Raw genomic sequence first — 21,845 nt, 5'->3', positions numbered from 1 at the left:
TGAGGAAGAGTGGAGAACAAGTACAAGTAGCTCCAGAGCTAATGAAGTGGTTGGGCCAAAGCCGAAAGGATGCTCAGCTGCGGACATGCCTGGAAGTGAAAGGAAAATCCAATGCTGCAAAGAAAAATACTGCATAGGAACCTGGAATGTAAGATCTATGAACCTTGGTAAGCTGGAGGTGGTCAAACAGGAGATGGCAAGAATAAACATTGACATCCTGGGCGTCAGTGAACTAAAATGGATGGGAATGGGCAAATTCAATTAAGACGATTATCATATCTACTACTGTGGGCAAGAGTCCCGTAGAAGAAATGGAGTAGCCCTCATAGTCAACAAAAGAGTGGGAAAAGCTGTAATGGAATATAATCTCAAAAATGATAGAATTATTTCAATACGAATCCAAGGCAGACCTTTCAATATCACAGTAATCCAAGTTTATGCACCAACCACCCATGCTGAAGAGGCTAAAACTGACCTATTCCATGAAGACTTACAACACCTTCTAGAACTTACACCAAAGAAAGATGTTCTTGTCATTACAGGGGACTGAAATGCTAAAGTAGGGAGTGAAGAGATAAAAGGAACAACAGGTAAGTTTGGCTTTGGAGTTCAAAACGAAGCAGGGCAAAGGCTAATAGAATTTCATCAAGAGAACAAGCTCCCTGGAAGGACAGATCCTGAAGCTAAGGTTTCAATACTTTCGCCATCTCATGAGAAGAGAAGACTCACTGGAAAAGCCCCTGACGTTGGGAAAGAGTGAAGGCAAGAGAAGGAGGGGACAACAGAGGACAAGATGGTTGGACAGTGTCATCGAAGCCACCAACATGAATTTGACCAAACTCCGGCAGGCAGTGGAAGACAGGAGGGCCTGGCATGCTTTGGTCTATGGGATCACGGAGAGTCGGACACGACTTAATGACTAAACAACAACAAATTTCTACCCCTTTCCATTCTATGTGTGCCCCAAATCAGGTTTGATTTGTAAACCTCCCACTAAACTGCATTCAAAAACCAGAATTATAACATTTTAGTATTGATGAGAGCCTAGACACATATCAATTTATAAATTCACTTATTTTTTCTGTCTCCACCAAGACAAAGGACTCTGAATCAGGCTGATTTGATTCAGATTTTGAGATTTGTCAAAAAGTGGTGGCGCTGCTTCTACTTTAAATTTGAACATTCATTTCGTGAACTTACATACAGCTGACTTAGTGTAAGCAAGCACTACTAAAAGTGGCTTACAACATCACAGTTAAACTAAAACTCCAACCTCCTAACCAACAGAAAAATATTCCAAGTGAGCACATACAAGGAATGCATAACATTCCAAATGATGGCTGAGTGAAAAGACACATAAAAATACACTTAAAATACATTTTCCTTTCTGTTCAGACATCATGGTCAAAATCAACTCCATACTGTAAAACCATGGGCACCAGACCAGGCTTCTGATAACTCTTAAATTTTCACAAAATCAGTAGACTGAAAAAAATGTCATGTTTTGAAAACCTCAAACCCTGTTCTGTGCCATGTTACTCTATTCAGTAATTTGTGTTGTTGTCATGCATAGTCAAATAACTTGCAACATATAGCAATTCTAAAAGGCTTTTCATGGTATGTGACATGTTCAAGGAGTAGTTTGGTATTATCATTCCATGCAAGTGGTTTCCGTGGATGAACCTAAGTCTTCTGAAACTCTGTCCATTCTACCATACTGGCTCTCATTCCCTACTTTAGTTTTGCTCAAAACATTCTTGCTCTCTGCCCTAAAAAGAAATAAATTCATGTTTCTGACTGTACTTCACTCCTAGTGAAAAAAGCATTAGAGACCAATAGATTAGTATTAGATACAAAGACAAGTACAGGTTCCTTCAGCCGTTCAATGAACTTTCCATAGACTTCCTGAAGGAAGCTTGCAGACTACCAGTGGTCTGCAAACTGAAATGTAAGAAATTCTAATCTAATTGACAGGATAAGTACAGACAGGAAAACATAAGAGAAAGGCAAACGGCAGATTGTGTACAATCAAGATATGCTTCATGCACTCAAAAAGTCAGCTCACAAGCTTGATTTCTAAAATAAGCCAGTTTCTTGAACAGTCAGTGCTATTCATTGCGCCTACAACTCCTGGAAGCCTACAAAACTAAGGCGAGATAGGCTGTAAATAGGGGATAATCCAATGTTGTCTTTCAACATTAGATTATTTTCTCACCCTGTATGCCCGCTCACTAACAGCTTTAATGTTAGCTTCTTTCCACTCTCCAGGTTGTTCACCAATCACTTCCCGGTAATTTACATAATAGCCAGTTATTTCAGCTCCACCGATAGTTTTGGGCTGTTTCCAACCAAGAACCATTGAATCACGAACACTTTCGAGCACTGTGATGTCATATGGTGGCGATGGAACAGCTGTTTCAAAGCAAAAATATATATTAAGACAGAAAGTTTCAATTACTCAATCAAACATTTCCTTAGGTTTATTCAGATACATCCTGGAATTCTGCCCCCCTTTGATTAAATATATATATATATTGGATTTTTAAAATGTAGAATTGCCTAACATCTCTGTTAGATAATAGAACTTCTTTAGAAAATAATGTGTTATAGTGTGAAAGAGTCTTATGACTACAACTCTTTAAAACAATAAATCTTTCATTCTAAATGAGTAAAATGTGCAATGAAAACCATTGTAGAATTACAGAAAACATTAACCTCAGATGCCAATCTTCAATCTTTTGTTTTGATTAATCAAAATAATTTATTTCATCAAATTGTTTCCAATTTCCCTGCTTTTTCTTCCACTCCTCATGTTTGATAATGTAGTCATACTTGGATGCTTTAATTACCTATTTGGGTACACCTACCTTAAAGTAAGTATATATGCATACTATAAGTCACAGCAGTCCAGCTGGATGGTGATTGAAAATGTAGGGAGAAGTATGTGGAAAAAGAGAATAAATCTTTGTCCAGCAACAGCATGCAGATATAATTTTTTATTTCTATAGTGCAGTGCTATCCTGATCCACAGCTTATAAGCCACAGCTCAGTATGAACCACAGCCACCTCTTGAATATAGTTTAGTTAGAATTATGTTTTCAGCTGCTGAATGCTCTTGCAGAAGTACTGTACATCTTACCCTACATAAAAAAGGAACTTAAAAATCCAGAACTTTCTTTATAATCAGCCTCATGTCTCTCCCAAAGATCTATTTAAAGTTCCATTAATGAAACACAGATAAGAACCAGCCTAGATCAAGGAAGGATTGTTCAGAAGATTCCTTACATCTATGTGAATCACACTGTGCTCAGGCACAGATCCTACATCTTTCTGCAGACTCCATGAAATAAAGAATCATTTATAATAAGGTCCATTTCAGTTGACTCCCTAAGTGCTTTTAAGAGAGGGTGCTTACTTTGCTTTTATGATGGATTTATAAAGCATCTGGGGTGTGTGCATCCGTGCGTGTGCGTGTGTATGTAGGTAAGTACCCTACCATACTATATGTATGCAGGACATATTGCCCAAGATAATATTATACATGCATGTTGTGCGTACATATATAACTTTATCTTGGGCAATACAGTCTGAAGGGCTAAGATGCAAAATGTTTCTCAATGAATCAATTATAAATCAGGGCATAATACATATAAATATGATTAATACCATTTAGCAATAGATTTCCCTAGACAAAAACAAGCCATTGAATGGAACTAGAGAAATACAACAATGGTAAATACTGAATTATTTCCCTTGTTAGGTAAAAGAGAAATAAATTACAGAAGGGAAAATCATCCAGAGATGTGTTTAGCTGCCCTTGCTTTAGAAAGGAATGATTTGGCACCATGCTCCAGTGTGCTGTTCTTCATGTTAAGCCATGTTGACCATTTCCCAGAGTTTCCTGGTATATCCATGTCTTGGGACCATATGGTTTTTCTTGTATTAATTTAAAATATATAACTTCAGCTGAATAAGCTCCCAAAGTGGATGACAGATTGATTTAAAATAGGCCACATCCTCAGCTAAAACCTTTTTCTATTACAAAGTAGCAGTCTGCTTATAGTATACAAAATGATTTAGTACTCAAATTGGTCTTGCCTTCCATGTTAAACATTTAACATACAGACCAGAAAATAGTGTGTCATAATAAAGAAGCGGAGAAGAGAAAAGAAGAGAGGAGAGGAGAAGAGAAGAGAAAGGGGGCCCTGAATCAATAAATGTTACCAGATGGACTTAGATGCCATATATTAATAAGAACAATATTAAGCCTAAACAATACTAATCTAGTCCAAATGGCGAACAAAGGCAACATGCAAGCGTGTTGTTAGATGCAACATAGATGCCTATACAGAAATGTGTATATCACTTTTCATGAAAAGCTTAGCTTTTATTAGATGGCGAGGATGACAAATGTAGCATTGGCAGGGATGTCGATTTGCAGCTTGATGATCAAGATGACATCTGTCTGAAATGAAGGCACTAATATGGTGCAATCATGGCATATGACCAGAGCTCACCTATATCATTTTCCTCTTTCATCCTCTCCAGTGCTGAGTGATCCCGAGGATGAGACTTACTTGCCTGCTTGGTAGTTGCTTTTTGTGATGAAGGAGTAGGAATTGCTTCACTCACTTTTTTGTCTGTTGGACTCCTCTGCTTACCAGATCTATTGGGCACTGTTTGTCTGTTAGATTTAGCACTGCGTTTTAACAAAGCATCTGTGTCAAAAATAGGCTGGGAGGACTCATGCATGCCTTCCCAGTCGGCAGTGTGGTCTGTTAGTCCATCAGCTTTACCACTTAGTCCAGGACATACACCATGAAGCAATCCTCCCCCTATAGTTGCCAGAAAATAACAAAGACATTTGAAATTAGAATTGATTCATTCCTAATTCTCCATTATTCAGATGAATGAAGAAATGGACACATAGCTGGACAGAGACAGGACATTCAGATGTTACACTTACAGTCAATAATGCAGCATGACTGGATCTACGTCAAATGTTTGTCCGTATTCAGTATATCATACATCTCAGCAGTCCCTATTTGCATGCAATTAATTTATAGGACATTAAACGTTTCCATTACAGTATCTTGAAAGACAGCACTATGTTAACATAACGTTAGATCCTGTGGATGAATGCTCAGTCTGTAAAATCATTAACTGCAGAAATACATGCTATCGAGTTGCTTTTGGGAAGTTAGAAACGGCTTTGGTTTAAGGTTATCCATGCACTTGCTGGTCATGCCAAATTTCTTACTGACAGAATGCAATTTTAAAAAAGACTGCAGAGCATGAATGTGATCAGAATAACTGTATTAGCAGAGTCAAGGAATGAAGCCAGTTAGACATTTCAGTTAGCGGGCTTATTTTTGCAAGCTAGCGAATGTTAGAGGTGAAAGGGATACCACGTTATGGAATCAGTCTCCCAGGTCATTTGATGTAGTGAGGTGAGGTGAGTGTATTTTCTACACAGGTTTACAGGGAGCAGACCCAAGGAAAGCTGGCATGGTGATGAGAATTCTGTAAGTGTTTTGTGACTAGATGGCTGTGAAATGATGAAAATGAAGTATCAAATATTACTAATGGATGGCCAATATATGCAAAGAATACTGTCAATAAAATAATCATTTCTTACATCCCTAGAGTCAAGAATAAGTACATTGGTTTCCACTTCTACTATAGAAACAGGAGGTCACTCACCAATGGCTGCCTTGACTTCAATTGCTTCTGATTCCTGTGAGTACCCACTCAGACCAGCAGCATTAACAGCTCTGACACGGAAAATGTAATGATCCCCTGTCGACAGTCCATGACAAATGAATCTTCAAGAAAACAGGGAAGAAACCACAATTGAATTATGTTTCAGATTTTCTAAACCCTATCCAGAGCCCAAAAAAGTTACAGTTCTGGACTAGAGGTCCTAGAAGCTTCCACCCAGCATGCCACAGATCATAGTCCAAAAAAAGTGACTTTTCAAAGCTCTGCCTTATCTTGAAAACATCTGTGATAACCTGTATTGGAACTTCAACCAATGGATAAAGACTGTGAAGTGCAACTAAGAGGGCAGTTCTGTGGTAGTAAAATTCTAAGGAACAATCCCAGAATTCTTTGGGATTGTCTTGCCCAGGTGCCTCACCTCACATGTTCTGCACTGAATGAGGGGGAAGGTAGGACAAACTCATTGAGTTTTGCCTTTTATAGTGACTCATCCTGCCACCCTCCATGCATTTAGGGCTGAACGTTTTCAGCAGAAAGCCTCCTGTCTGCATATAATTTCCATGCAGAATTTAGAATTCTGACTGCCCAGCACCAGTAAGTGAAGGAGATGATGGGTATGTCCCAGTTCACCTCCCTCCCACAGAGGAGTATGTGGGAGTTTGTATATCTGAACAGAGTCACAGTTCCTCAAACGCTATCATCTACTAAAATAGCTAGCTCTTTCAAAAGAAGCAATCACTCACATAGCAGGCCGTATTATGCTAGCAAAGAAGGAGAACATTATATCCTGGCATTTCCACAGAAGATATGAAGCACCGTTCTGACACAACAGAGAAGGCAACCATCACATGGAATTAATAACAACTGGTTGAGATCTTGTTGCTTAGCATAGCAGTTACACTAGAAAAAGCCCATTAAAGCAGTGTATATTTTTAGTGAGTCAATTCATCCATACGTTCCATTGAGTCAAATGAACATACTCTGGTTGCAACTTAATATGCTAAAGTAAATTGCACGTAGAATAGGCCCATTTGAATCCATGGAAAGTATGGAGGAGTTGACTTACTAAATCTCCATTGCTTCAGAGATCCTACTGTAGTGTGACTTACTATGGTAAGCCACAGGATTCCAGCCATTATGTGCCATGCGCAGCTTGCCCAAGGCTAACAAGCTGGTTCCCCTCCCAGAAGGCACAGTGAGGAACTCAGTTCCTGATCAGTACCGCAGCCAGGTACTTCAACTCACTAAGCTATCCAGCCAGCTATTTCTCAGGAACCTTAGGGCAATTCTGTGCTGCAACCTGCTGGATTACAGTATTAAAAATAAAATATGTATTTGTGTTATGTTTATTAGTGCCACACATCTTGTTGGCTCTTGAGAGTTGGGATAACTCTGTTATCATTGCTATTATCGTCATGAGAGCTTGTTTTTTTCCTAAAAAATATGCCATTAAAACAGATTATCTTTCGCTTTTCGAACACACTTTGCAGAGTATTTTGCCATTGCCCAAATGGAGACTCCTTTTTGGTATGGCATGTATCGCTCTTTAAAAAACACATATTACTTTCGAGAAGACATCATGACATCTGTTTTTAGCATGCAGTAAGAGGATGCTACCTGCAAGCACATTTAGCATGCAGTAAGAGGATGCTACCTGCAAGCACATTTAGCATGCAGTAAGAGGATGCTACCTGCAAGCACATTTAGCATGCAGTAAGGGGATGCTACCTGCAAGCATATTGTTATTGCCATTATTACACTTTTATTCAGCGACCATCAGTCTGATGTTAAGAAAAGCTATTCCCTTGAATATCTTTAACATCATGATATCAAAGCAATAACTCTATCAAGCTATCTTCCAAGACATAACAAATTGCAAGATAGCCATCAAATCACCAGATTCCTACCTTGTGCCTTTTACTGGATTATTGTTGCATGGTTCCCAGTGACCTGATCCAACTTTGCTTGCTTCTATGTAGTACCCAACCAACTCCTTCACATCTTTGGATTCTGTCCAAGTGACAGTTACAGAGGTGTTTGTATTTCTAGTGGGTATAACATTGCTTGGAGCACTAGGAATATCTAGAGACAAAAGAATCATAACAAAATTCAGTCATTTCATTTATTTACTCTGTTGACCACTTGATTTTTTTTAAAAGGCACACAAGAGGGAAAGGCTGTGTGTTTATAGTTTCTTAGCCTCTGGGCTACAAAGAGTTCTCTAGTAATAATTAATCAAAATAAAATGAATGCCCACTACTACTGACATTAAAATAAAGTTTTTCAGATCTCAGTACAGGTTTTCAGGGCACATAGGGAGAGCGGTTTGGGTTTGTATGTGGAGAAATCACCCCTCATTTTCCCATTAAGAGAAGCTGTTCCATCAGAAGAATCAGCCTGTTGGATCCTTGCTTTCTTGCTTGCTTTCTTGCTTTCTTGCTTTCTTGCTTTCTTGCTTTCTTGCTTTCTTGCTTTCTTGCTTGCTGGCTGGCTGGCTTGCTTCCTTGCTTGCTTGCTTGCTTGCTTGCTTGCTTGCTTGCTTGCTTGCTTGCTTGCTTGCTTGCTTGCTTGCTTGCTTTATCTATCTATCTATCTATCTATCTATCTATCTATCTATCTATCTATCTATCTATCTATCTATCTATCTATCTATCTATCTATCTATCTATCTATCTATCTATCTATCTATCTATCTATCTATCTATCTATCTATCTATCTATCTATCTATCTATCCCACCCTTCTAGACAATGTCTACTCAGGGTGGCTTATAATAAAATTATTCATAAAACAGTTAAAACAACAATTAAATCAACAATAAAGTATTAATCAAGACAGGAAAATATAAACAAAAGACTAAGTAAGAAATAAAAGTCAAGTATTGACAGGAGGGAAGGCCTCCCTAAAGAGACAAGTCTTTAATTGGCTCTTAAAAAAACTTTCGGAGTACCTACAGCAAAGCAGTTGCTATTTTCTAACCTGGAGAGATTTATGCATTGCAATTTTCTCTTAGAAATATGTTGCTTATTTTACAAATATCATTTAAGGTAAAATGAAGGGAACATAAATATAAAGGCTAATACATTCTTATTCAAGAAAAGAAAAGAAAAACAAGTTCACAGTAAACTTCAATGGCATCCTTTGCTGATATGCTGTATCCCTGACAGTACACTTACCAAGTTTGTCACCAACTACCGTGGCTTCCGTGGCTTCTGAGGGCTCACCAATCCCAGCTGAATTACAACAGCGGACCCGGAACTGGTAGGATTTCCCTTCAGCCAAGTCAAAAAGTGCAAAGCGAGGGGACTTTACCGGGATCTCTGTATTCACTCTTTGCCAATTTTCAGTTCCTGCAACACACTGCAACCAAAGTTTCAGAACTGGGCAAGATAAATCTCTCAGGATAAGATACCTTATAGCTGTCCAGCAAGAAAGAAGGAGATATTCATCCTATCACAATTCCTCATGGCTGTCCAACTCATTTTGTGGAGAAAGGCTTAAAGGGCATCTAAACAAGAACAATTTCTTAAGATAAGAAAAAAGCTTATTTTGATCACTTATAGCTGGAAGTGTGTGATGTCATTGCACTATTGTTGGTCACCAGAGATTGCCTTGCTTTTTGTGGTCTCTTGCAACTGGAGGAAAAATAAATTTACAGGGAAGGGAGAAAGTATCAGAAAAACAACTCATTCATTCTATATAGTAGAACTTTCAGCTACTCATTCCACAAATGAATTCTGGAGGAACATGATGCCATTACTAAGAGAACATAAGCAAACATAGCAGGAGTGGGGGGAGGATGTAACACCTAATAAAATAAAAAGTATAACGAGGTCAGTAATACAATAAACAATGGATGAAAAGACATTATTCAATTTCTCTTCACAGTTCTTTTATAATTGTAAAAATGTTACTTTTAAATCATAAAATCATAGAATCATTGAGTTGGAAGTGGCCTATAAGGCCCTTAAGTCCCACCCCCTGCTCAATGCTGGAATCCAAATCAATTAATTAAATAATCAATAGTATAACTTAAAGAATCCCCTAGTCAGCACAGGCTTATAGGAGAAGAAACACAATAAGCAATTTATGCAAGCTCTGAAAAAAGTTACTTAAGGTATTGTGCTGGGTCCTACGAAACCTGCAGAGAGAAAGAAACTTGTTGTCTAGGAACTTCACCCTACAAGACAACTCCCTGCATCCCACCCACTGAAAATCAGTTCCTCGTGGACTGAGGTCCCTGCAGAATAAAGCTAGGGAAAATGGAGGAGGCTGCGAGTAGAGACACATTAGGTAGAGACACCTTTTGTAAGAAGATTAAAGATCAGAATGGGTGGCACTGAGGGGGAAAGGAGGTGCAGTGTGCAAGTGAAGATGAATGGTGGGCAGACCAGAAAGTGGAAGGCCTCTTTTGCAATATTTCTCTGACTTACAGGCCTTGCAGTCCAGTACATTAAGGAAATGTGTACTATATCTCAGGGAGTCAATTTTAACATTTGGAAAAATGAGTGATGTTACTAATCAGCATATGTAAGCCACAGAGAATTGCTCTTATTTTTATCGAATTCCAGTCTCATCTCACCAATCTATTTCTGTCTTGCATTAAGAAAAGTAATTCATGACAAAGGTCTTGAGAAAATAAATAGAAATCCTGTGGGGCTAGGTTTCTTTTTCTTCTTTGGAGATCTTTGTTGAGTATTTAGTTCATCCCTGTCTATTCACTACTTCCTTCAATCTACAGTAACCACTACCTCTGGGTTTTTGACCTTGTTGTCAAGTAAAAGTAGTTCAGCAGCCAAGCAAAGCAGAGTGAAACTTTTATTCTGAGAAGAAAACATGGCTGGAAGGGAAATGAATGAGGAAATAATTTAAGGAATTTTACCTTTTCAACAAAGTACATGACCCCCTCATGACCGCGTTCGTATGGAGGCTTCCAGCTAAGTACAATATAGTTCTTTGTGGCTTCTGTAACATGGAGGTCTAAAGGTGGTCCAGGAACAATTCCCTCTGTATAAAATAAAAGTAGTGTAAGCAAGGCCTTTTATAGAGTTATCAGCACTAAAGCAAAGCTGCTATAGCACTGCTTGAGCAGACGGGCCTGCAAAACTATCTATATGTATGGCCTCTGTGAGATCCGGGAAGCTGAGGTTGGAAGCTGATAATACAGGTTTCTGTATTTCCACTCAGGAGGCTCAAAACTAATGCTATGTCATTTCTCAATAGCTAGTGCAATGGAAAAATATTCCCCCAGCAGCTCTTGTTGCTACCACTCAGGTTTTGGGGGTGCATGGAAGCTACAAGGGGCAGGGGATTTCCAATACTGTATGTACAATATGTGCTTGCACATAGGTGGAGACAAATATAACTAAACTCAGTATTCAGTGTTGAAAGTTCAACATTCATAATTAGTTTCAGTACCAGGGAAATGATTGGCACCTCAAAAACTACTCTTGAAGGACACCATTATAAAAATGTTAGAAATCAGCTAATGCAGATCTGCCCCAAAACAGGATCAAAAAGTAGTGTAAACTGAGTTCCTTCATGAAGAGCTTGTAATTTACCAGTCGGTTCTTCTTCAGTGACAATGATCTGTCCAGTCCAAGGGGCAGAAGGGTGACCTGGAACAGAGAACAGAGATGAGTCAGGCTTTGATATATATATAGCAATGAATAGTCACTCGCCAACACAATTATTTATTCATCCCTTTAACAGAGCCAAATAATTCTAGCTATGATAGTAGCATTTTGAAAAGGAAAGCCTGAAGCTACTAAATAATAGACATGCAAACTATCACTTCCACTGACTGAAGAAGAAAGTGGTTCATATGTAGAGCACCTAAATTGGGACTACAAGGATTTCTTACATACTTTTTCAACCCTTATACAGTATGACAAACTAGATTTATGTGACACGAACAACAGGAGCAGAAAGGAGGCTCAAATCTATATGTAGATTGCAACTGTTGATACTGTGAAAGAATCTTGAAATATGATAGCAAAAAGAGAAGACTTAGGTCCCATATCAATCCTGCTGATGCCAAAATATCTGAGTAGATTTCAGATTAATGGTAAGAAATAGTTATTCAGGATAACTACATTACCAGCAGCTAAAATGCCAAGATAACTGCCTGGCTGTGTGTTTAGAGAATGAAAATGAACACAAATGGTGCTGAATAAAACATTATAGTTAAGTGGGTTGTTTGTTTTTGTTTCTTTGTTTGGTTTTACACACAGCTTCCACTCAAAATGTGTTCTCTGTTACATTAAAATAACTTGCTAGAGCTTCTTTATGGAGAACGCTCCACTTCTGATCCCTTTGCTGGGCATTTCAAATAGTGACATGGAAGCAGTGGGTGGAAAGAAAAAAATGTTTATTACGAAGGCATTGTCTGCTTGAGAAATCTCACTTTGAAGAGGGAGTTTCTTTTACTATCGCGCCCTCTAGTGGAATGTTATGCACTTAGACATGACACACACTTTCCCATAATTAAAAATTTCAAGCTTCTGAATGAGATGTATTAGGAAGGTTCTTACTTTTAAGTCTAGCCCTATCTGCAGGATCCAGTGCTGCCACAGGCTCTGAAATGCGAGACGGATTGCTTATGCCAACATGATTCACAGCTCGGACCCGGAATATATAGGAGCGCCCTTCTATTAATCCTGTGACGGGGAAGCGAGCAAACTTCACTGGAGTCTCATTGCACTGGGACCAACGGGTAGTGCCAACTTCACATCTGCAGAAGACATAGCAAGACTTTTTTTTAACTGACAGAGGGAACTGATAATGAATATCTCTCATATTCCCCCAGCCATTTGCTCATGTAATTTTAACTTGAATGTACTTCTTTGCCACATCTCATATTTGCTAATTATATATATATTAGGATCTTATATAAGGATCTTAATTACTCTGTGTAAGTGCTTGGTGTAGCCTTGCTGTATTTTCATAAAAAGGAAGCAAACATCTTTAAAAGAGCCTAGTCAACTAATTGAGCTAGAATATTACTCACCAATAATGTAATGGCGGCAGGGCCCCCTGGTGACATACATTTACTAACATATTGATGTATCTGGCATTACAAATTTAAAAAATTAATATACGCACCACAGGAATGGCGGCCACCTTCCCGGCTTCGATTCTGAAAAGTAGCCGGGCAGGTTGTGCAATAAGTGCAACCCGTGCAACAAAGGTACAAAATAATACAATCCTCCAGGTGATGGGGAAATGTTCCGCAGTTACACCGTGGGCTGGGAAAATGTCTCAATATTGACTGTGTGTCATGTGACCAGAAAAAAAGAGCAACAAACAACTTGGGGGATAACTAGAGAACAGTTCCTCATGTAACCAAGGCCTTAGACTGATCTGATTCATCAGGGTTCTCCTATTGTTCTTACTCAAATACATTGCAAAAAGCAGGGCAAGGAGGAATCACAAGCAGATGTTCAGCCTCCATTCCCTCTTGACCAGACACCTTAACTTGAGTTAAGCCATGCTATTAAACAACTACACCCTCTTCTCCATACATATTGGAATCTTATAAACAAGAGTCATGGGGTTCTTGGTATCCAGTGCCCACAGAATGGCCAAGATCCTGCTGTTCAGCATAATTCCATTAAATCAAATGGGCCTACTCAAACAGCAACTTGCTATGATAAAGTAAGTTGCAGTTAGAATATCTTCATGGGCTTATTCTAGGTGTGACTTACTGGTGGATTTCAGCCATTATCGTAAGTTTGACCCTGAAAAGGAGCCACTATGGAAATAGCTCGGCATTATATGGGCCTTTTCCTAGACCAGTGGTGTCCAACCTTGGCCCTCCAGATGTTCCTGGACTTCAACTCCCAAAATCCTGGCCAGCAGAGGTTGTGGTGAAGGCTTCTGGGAGCTGTAGTCTAAGAACATCTGGAGGGCCAAGGTTGGACACCACTGTCCTAGACATTCAAGTGCATATGCTGAGGCAATATTTTGGCAGACATACTGATTTGATTCCATGGTCATACAAAGAGTAAACACATGGAGGAAAAGATTTGAAAGGAGTTGTGGTTAAATATACAGTAGTTATTGGACATTGTTTATTAACAAATATCCACAACCTGCAGTATATCACATTCTAGAAGGGCATAAAATAGATTTGGACTTCTTTGGGTAAGTGTGATTTCTCCGAATGGCTTGTGGTTTAGCAATAGGAACACCATGACACCCACCAATCCAAAATTGCACTGCTGAACTGAAAAAAGCTTATGATACTCTGAACAAATTCTTGGTCTCAAAATTCCTTAATTTCATGTGCATCTCTTATGAACCAGCCTCCAGGTAGCAAATTTCAGGGGTTTAGTTGTTCTGTCTGTCTGTCTGTCTGTCTGTCTGTCTGTCTGTCTGTCTGTCTGTCTGTCTGTCTGTCTGTCTGTCTGTCTGTCTGTGATCTTCTGCCTGCTATTGAATTTAACAAAATACCAAATTTGGATTCATTAATAAAAGAGACACACTCATATTTTCCAAAATTAAGATGTCACACTGGCACAGCTGTAATTTCAGTCTGGCATAAATACTGACTTATCAATGAAGTATCCCAAGATGGGACTTCCCCCATCAACAGCTGGTTGTTTCCAAGAAATAATGACATAATCCTTGTTAGCATCCAAACACCGCACATCCAGTGGAGAACCAGGTGCTCCTGGAATATCTGCATCAGCATCTGTATAAACAGAGATACACATTTTAGAAAGCTGAGTAACTATGTACTTAAAGATACTGTTTAAAGGCCAGAGTACATCTCTACTGGCAACAGAACTGAGGCCTCATCTTTATGATTCTAGCTGTCCAAAAATTTATTAATAGTCAATATTAACTTGCTTAACATTCTAGAAACCCAAAAATAAGATATATCACAGGGAAAACTCATCAACCTTATTTATTTTATTAACACTCATGGATCAACCTTGTTTTGCAGCATACATTTGTCTTTTTCATTTAATTCCGTGACTCCTTACAAGGTTTATTGTAAAATGGAAGATGGGGGAATGGGAGAATTTCATAATTCTGTATAATTAGGAATTGGGGAAAAATTTGTTTGGCTTTCATTTTAATACAAACTCAGCTAAGTTGCATCTTAATATGGAAACAGAATGAAATTACTGTTCAGTTCATAAACTTCTCTATATTTTGCAATACAATTCTCCATTTGAAAATTGCAAACACTTAGAAAAATAATGTACAATAGGGAAAATGGTTTCACAAATATTTGTATATTGCAGGAAATGTATAGTTTCCATCCATATTAAAAATGTGCACAGATGTTTACTCCTTTTAGTGCAAACATTAAAAAAACCATTGATGAAGAAATGAAACAGAATGAGCAGGTGCCTGAAAAAGAGGTGAACCTTATGAAGATAAAACAGAGATTTCATCAATCCCTGTGCATGGCATTTCCCAAGAAATGCAGGCCAAAATCCAATCAGTTACATCCACAAGTGCAACACAAACCACATACCTTGGGAGTGAATTTCATCATGTGAAGAAATCAAGGTAGATGTTATTTGTTGTGGACCAAATTGTACGACTTGGTGTACAACAGATAGTGTCTATGATGATTTTTTTAACTTGAGGCTATTTGCCTCCGAAAGTTATACCGTTTGCATTATGCTTGTTAAAAACACAATAGGATTTGTGCCATAATGTTTCTTCTATCGTTTCAGTTATTTTTTCCTATTCTACTTCGTATGAAAATGTGTTAATAAGTGATGCAACTAAACTTCAGTTGAGAGAAAAACTCAGCAGTGCCCAATGTTAATTTAACTTTCAGGGTTGTTACAAGACTATACCATTGCTTCAAGATAGTTTCCTAGTTTTCATTTTATTTTTCAAAACGAAAATGTTTTAACGATCCAGTAGAGTCCTTTCAGAAAATTAGTTGCAGCTTGCCAACATAAACATTTTTAGCTGATTCACTTGCTCCTTCGTTTGCATGGTCACAAATAACCTGCCCCTGGGAACGAATGTTTCAATGTACATTCTGGTTGCGTTCTGCAACAAGACCGTTATCTGTATTTCCTTAGGTTCTGCTGATCAAGGCAAACTGGCGCCATTCTGTCCTTAATCAGAGAGCCAGGAATGTGAACAGCCTCCAGGACTGGCATTGCACTCTTCAGCTGCCTTTCACAGCTGAGACTGGTACAGAGTGAAACCTGATCACTCCAACACTTATTCAAGAGACATCCAGGCTCTTGTTGAAGGGATATTCTCTCCATGAGAAATTGTATTCATTCTACAAAAATGATAAAAATGAATCTAAACAAAATGAAACAAATAATATTGGTTAATCCATGTAGCACAATCCTGTGCTTGTTTATTGAGAAGCAAGTCTCAGGGTGTTTATTGAATTGCAACTAATATTTTGAATTTTAATTTAAAACATTCTCTAGAGTTGCAGCTGCAATTTTAATTTTTAATGAAGAGAAATTTTGTAACTTCCCTCCACAATAAATAACTCCATATGAATTCTGCTAAACTTGATCCGCTTGTAGTTACTACATGTTACAAGCCACCACCTTCAATCATCTGTTTGGGTCATAACATTAAGGTGGGGATGGGGAAATATTTGCAGCGAGAATCAGCCAAGACAAGTGGACAAGTGCTTTATCATTCTCCACTAATTGTAACATTTTCCAGCATGGAGATACTGTTGTGGGTAGCTTTAGATCTGATAAATTCCTGTCCCATGTGTTGTAGCCTTGTAAACGCATAGCCATTTTCTCAAGCTGAAGCCCAAATTTCAGGACCATACTATTAGAATTGTAAATATTTGTTATGACAAATATGTCGTAACTTCAGTGTTGAATGGATTGTCACTCTCGAATTGGCCTTCTCAGCCACACTAGATGCTGTTCCAAGACTTCTATTCAAAGCACATTACCATAGTCTCTCGAGACTGGATGCCTACTACCTGTTATGACAATTGTCAACATTTCTATTTTTTAGAGCCTTGGAATCAAGCACTATAAGAACCTCATCTCTCTCTCTTCTGCTGCACTGAAGGCTGGACTTTATCACAGCTGTTTAGTTTTTGGATGCAGATGCTCTAAAGTTTTTAAAAAGTATATTGTGTTGCAGACCAGCCACTCTCTAAGGGTTTTCAGCCAATAATTCCTTCTTCTTTGTACACTTCTTTCCCCATTTGTCTTATTTGGAATGATATTTCTTCTAACTACTTTAAATTTTCTCTTTTCTACTACTGTGGAAAAATGTGCACAGGGAATGCAATGCTGGTTTAAACTCAGACATCTAGATAGCATTCTGTGGACCCAGATCACGCAGGAGCAGCTCTTACTTTACGGAATACATATTTGTTATACTTCCTATTTATAAAAATTTCATCAGACTGCAATCCTCTATACATTAACCTGGATTCAGTAGAGTTTACTACTGCGTAGACACGTGTAAGATTGCAGTGCTTAAACCACAAACTGAATACCAGGGTTTGGACTTCATGCTGTCTTCTTTCTCATTAAGTAGACATATAGCTTTTTTGGTATGAAAAACTCCAGAAGTCTCAAAAACAACCAAGTTCCATTCCGCCGCCACCAAATCCTACCACCAAATCTTACCTTGAACAAAAACATAAGCACTGTATTCCTCGTAGTAGTCTCCCATCACCACACGGAGGGTGTAAATGCCTTCATCTTCTTTGTTAGCATGTGTCAGTGTTAGGGTAGCTCTTTCTCCACTCCAGTGCATCTTGACCCATTTGGATGGAGAAATCAAAAGTCCTACAAGTGAAATAGATGCAACTTAACAGAATCTAAAGAAATCAAAATTGCCCAGAGTTGAATTACTTCTGAATGAAGAAACTGTCCAAAATATAACCATCTATATCATTTAAAAGTAAAGAATGCTGTTTTATTCAAAACTACCATTGCATTCATATGAAAGTTTATGCAGATTCACCGACTTATAATTATCGTATTTTTTGCTCCATAAGACGCACCTGACCTTAAGACGCACATAATTTTTAGAGGAGGAAAACAGGGAAAATATATTCTGAACCAAATAGTGTATGTAATAAAATATTTAATAAACTATAACAGAATAACATTTGAACCATGTAAAGTGAACAGCAGTCAACAGTGGCATTAAGAACCATTACCACTGTCATTAACAAACGGAGAGACTTAAAGCTTTGTGTACTCTAGTTTATGTACTATAAATTTAATTCAAGTACATTTTACATTTTAAAATGACAATACCAGGCAGTCCCAGGTCTCTCTCCCAGCTCTCTAACTGCTTGGACTAGCAAGGAAGCAGACAAGCAGCCTCGTCACTAACTGAAAGTTTGAATTTCCCTGCTTTCCCTGCCTTCCCCGCATATTAGGTATGCTAATATCTGTGCACTGGAGGATTGTGGGAGGAACATCCAGCCCCTGATGGGGGTCCTGTGGGGCACCCCAAAACATTGAGTACCTCTCTTGGCCTCTTTCAGGACTGGGGCTGTGCAGCCCTGTTCTGATCAGGAGGTGCAGCCGGGGGGTCACCATGCCTTTGGGGAACAGGGCACAGAAAGGGGCAGGAGGTTCAGGGGCCATTCCAACTCATACCTGGCAGGGGAGATACAAAATGCTTTTCCCACGGTGAGGCTCTATTGCACTTAGGATTTTTCATAGATGTTTTCTACAAAGAAAGGTCACAGAATACAAATGCAGCCTAAGTGAAACAATGAACTAGTTCAGGTTCTGCCACATGTGCTCACCATTCCTGTACCACTGAATTTCTGGCTGGTAACGTTTAATGTCAGGGTGAATGATAACTGTACAGCCGATACTCATTGTTTCACCTTCTCTTCCAAAGGAAACTTCAAAAGTGTCCACAAAGTGGATCTCAAACCTGGAAGCATAGCCATGTGGAGTAATGCCAACTGTAAGGAAAAAAAAGATAAACTTATTTCCTTTATTGTCTTCAAAACTGAATCATTCCAGGATCGTAAAAAATATTGTTTTCCATCTATCAAAAGAGCAATTTTTATAACAAACTACCAGTGAAATTCAATTACTTATTATTCTAGATCCTGCATTGTTATCAACAATGGCACGCAGAGTGGATAACAATAGTTAAGTTAGGATAAAAACAGATTAAAGGCATAATTAAAGAGCACCAATAAAAAGGAGTCAAAGAACAAAATTTTGAACCCTTCCAAGAGCATTCCACATTAAATGTCAAAATCCTTTCTGAAGAAAAATGTCAGTTACATATTTCTAAGGGCTACAAACCACACCAAAACATAGAGATACACAGGCACGTGTATCCAAACACATACTCACAGACATACGGTATATCTGCCTATGTGTACATTTAAGGTTGTTGATATTTCTTCCAGCAATCTTAATTCTGGTTTGGGATTTCTACAGTCCAGCCTTTCGCATGATGTATTCTGCATATAAGTTAAATAAGCAGGGGGACAATATACAGCCTTGTCATACTCCTTTCCCAATTTTGAACCAATCAGTTATTCCATATCCAGTTCTAACTGTTGCTTCCTGTCCCACGTATAGATGCAGGCACTCCCATTTCTTTAAGGACTTGCCATAGTGTGCTGTGGTCTGCAGAGTCAGATGCTTTTGCATAGTCAATGAAGCAGAAGTAGATGTTTTTCTGGAACTCTCTGGCTTTCTCCATAATCCAGCGCATGTTAGCAATTTGGTCTCTAATTCCTCTGACCCTTCAAAGTCCAGCTTGTACTTCTGTGAGTTCTTGGTCCATATATTGCTGAAGCCTGCCATGTAGGATTTTGAGCATAACCTTGCTAGCATGTGAAATGAGTACAACTGTACGGTAGTTGGAGCATTCTTTGGCACTACCCTTCTTTGGGATTGGGATGTAGACTGATCTTTTCCAATCCTCTGGCCACTGCTGTTTTCCAAACTTGCTGGTATATTGAGTGTAGCACTTTAACAGCATCATCTTTTAAGATTTTAAATAATTCAACTGGAATGCCATCACTTCCACTGGCCTTCTTGTTAGCTGTGCTTTCGAAGGCCCACTTGACTTCGCTCTCCAGGATGTCTGGCTCAAGGTCAGCAACCACACTATCTGGGTTGTCCGGGTCATCCAAATCTTTTTGGTATAATTCCTCTGCGTATTCTTGCCACCTCTTCTTGATGTCTAATGCTTCTGTGAGGTCCCTCCCATTTTTGTCCTTTATCATGTCCACCTTTGCACAAAATGTTCCTTTAATATTTCCAATTTTCTTGAACAGATCTCTGGTTTTTCCCTTTCTATTATTTTCTTCTATTTCTTTGCACTGTTCATTTAAGAAGGCCCTCTTGTTTCTCTTTGCTATTCTTTAGAAGAATTTTCTGTAACTTTCCCTATCTCCCTTGTATTTTGTTTCCCTTCTCTTCTCTGCTATTTGTGAGGCCTCATTGGACAGCCACTTTGCTTTCTTGCCTTTCCTTTTCTTTGGGATGGTTTTTGTTGCTGCCTCCTGTACAATGTTATGAGCCTCCAGCCATAGTTCTCAGGCACTCTGCCCACCAAATCTAGTTCCTTAACCTGTTCTTCACTTCCACTGTGTATTCATAAGATTTAGATTATACCTGCCTAGCCCAGTGGTTTTTCCTACTCTCTTCAGTTCTTCAGTTTAAGCTGATCAGAGCCACAATTGGCTCCAGGTCTTGTTTTTGCTGACTGTATAGAGCTTCTCCATCTTTGGCTGCAGAGAATATAATCAATCTGATTTCGGTGTTTCCCATCTGGTGATGTCCATGTATAGAGTCGTCTCTTGTGTTGTTGGAAAAGAGTGTTTGTGATGACCAGCTTATTCTCTTGACAAAACTCTATTAGCCTTTGCCCTGCTTCATTTTGAACTCCAAGGCCAAAATTACCTGTTGTTCCTTTTATCACTTGACTCCCTACTTTAGCATTCCAGTCCCCTAGAATGAAAAGAACATCTTTCTTTGGTGTCAGTTCTGGAAAGTGTTATAAGTCTTCATAGAATTGGTCAATTTCAGCCTCTTCAGCATTGGTGGTTGGTGCATAAATTTGGATTACTCTGATGTTGAAAGATCTGCCTTGGATTGATATTGAAATCATTCTATCATTTTTGAGATTATATCCCATTACAGCTTTTCCCACTCTTTTGTTGACTATGAGGGCTACTCCATTTCTTCTTAGGTATTCTGGCCCACAATAGTAAATACGATAATCATCTGAGTTGAATTCACCCATTCCCACCCATTCGCCCAGGATGTCAATGTTTATTCTTGCCATCTCCTGTTTGACCACATACATCTTACCAAGGTTCATAGATCTTACATTCCAGGTCCCTACGCAGTAGTTTTCTTTCCAGCATCGGACTTTCTTTTCACTTCCAGGCACGTCCACAGCTGAGCGTCCTTTCGGCTTTGGCCCATCCACTTCATTAGCTCTGGAGCTACTTGTATTTGTCCTCCACTCTCTCTCAGTAGCATGTTGGAAACCTGAGGGGCTCATCTTCCAGCATCATATCTTTTAGCCTTTTGTTTCTGTCCATGGAGTTTTCTTGGCAAAGATACTGGAGTGGCTTGCCAGTTCCTGCTCCAGGTGGATCGTGTTTAGTTAGAACTTTCCTCTATGGCCTATCTGTCTTGGGTGTCCCTGCATGGCATAACACATAGCTTCTCTGAATTACCCTTTGCCACAAGGCAGAAATCTGTGAAGGGGCTGAATGTACTCAGAATAAGACCTTCAGTTATGCTGACTGCGTAACTGAAGCTTTTAACAAAAAGACAAACAGACAGACAGACAGACACACAGACAGAAGAAAGAAAGAAAGAAAGAAAGAAAGAAAGAAAGAAAGAAAGAAAGAAAGAAAGAAAGAAAGAAAGAAAGAAAGAAAGAAAGAAAGAAAGAAGCTTTTGAAATAAAATCTTCAAAAGTAAATTCTTGAAAAATATTGGATTCTAACCATTACATCATAATTACTAGTTTCAAAAGTTTACTACTTCTGCTCATGGTATAACGTTTTTCTCAAGCTGTTTAAAACCATAAAGAGAACTTTCATCAACAGATGCTACTAAAATTACTTTCCCAGGTGATCTGTCCGCATTTAATTATATCATAACCAATTTAATTTAATTATATCGTAACCAATTGTCA

General features: G+C 38.7%; 1 protein-coding gene across 4 annotated transcripts in view; it reads right to left on the bottom strand.

Moving 5' to 3' along the window:
- MYOM1 (myomesin 1) overlaps positions 1 to 21,845 on the bottom strand; it is a 120,532-nt gene that overhangs the window by 44,245 nt on the left and 54,442 nt on the right. For 3 of the 4 annotated variants that reach the window (XM_078391543.1, XM_072998822.2, XM_072998824.2), the window contains 11 exons: positions 18,463 to 18,627; positions 17,324 to 17,485; positions 14,274 to 14,415; positions 12,254 to 12,453; positions 11,282 to 11,338; positions 10,603 to 10,727; positions 8,897 to 9,080; positions 7,629 to 7,803; positions 5,704 to 5,825; positions 4,518 to 4,835; positions 2,216 to 2,412 (listed from right to left, as the gene is read on the bottom strand). In XM_078391543.1, the coding sequence (XP_078247669.1) occupies positions 2,216 to 2,412; positions 4,518 to 4,835; positions 5,704 to 5,825; positions 7,629 to 7,803; positions 8,897 to 9,080; positions 10,603 to 10,727; positions 11,282 to 11,338; positions 12,254 to 12,453; positions 14,274 to 14,415; positions 17,324 to 17,485; positions 18,463 to 18,627 (1,847 nt within the window). The remainder of the gene's footprint in view (positions 1 to 2,215; positions 2,413 to 4,517; positions 4,836 to 5,703; positions 5,826 to 7,628; positions 7,804 to 8,896; positions 9,081 to 10,602; positions 10,728 to 11,281; positions 11,339 to 12,253; positions 12,454 to 14,273; positions 14,416 to 17,323; positions 17,486 to 18,462; positions 18,628 to 21,845) is intronic. The other variant, XM_072998823.2, reaches the window with a different exon arrangement.

Source organism: Pogona vitticeps, chromosome 4, assembly GCF_051106095.1.
Source record: "Pogona vitticeps strain Pit_001003342236 chromosome 4, PviZW2.1, whole genome shotgun sequence".
Taxonomy (NCBI): Eukaryota; Metazoa; Chordata; class Lepidosauria; order Squamata; family Agamidae; genus Pogona; species Pogona vitticeps.
The sequence above is the reverse complement of the archived record's forward strand: the minus strand, read 5'-3'. Positions and strand labels throughout refer to the sequence as shown.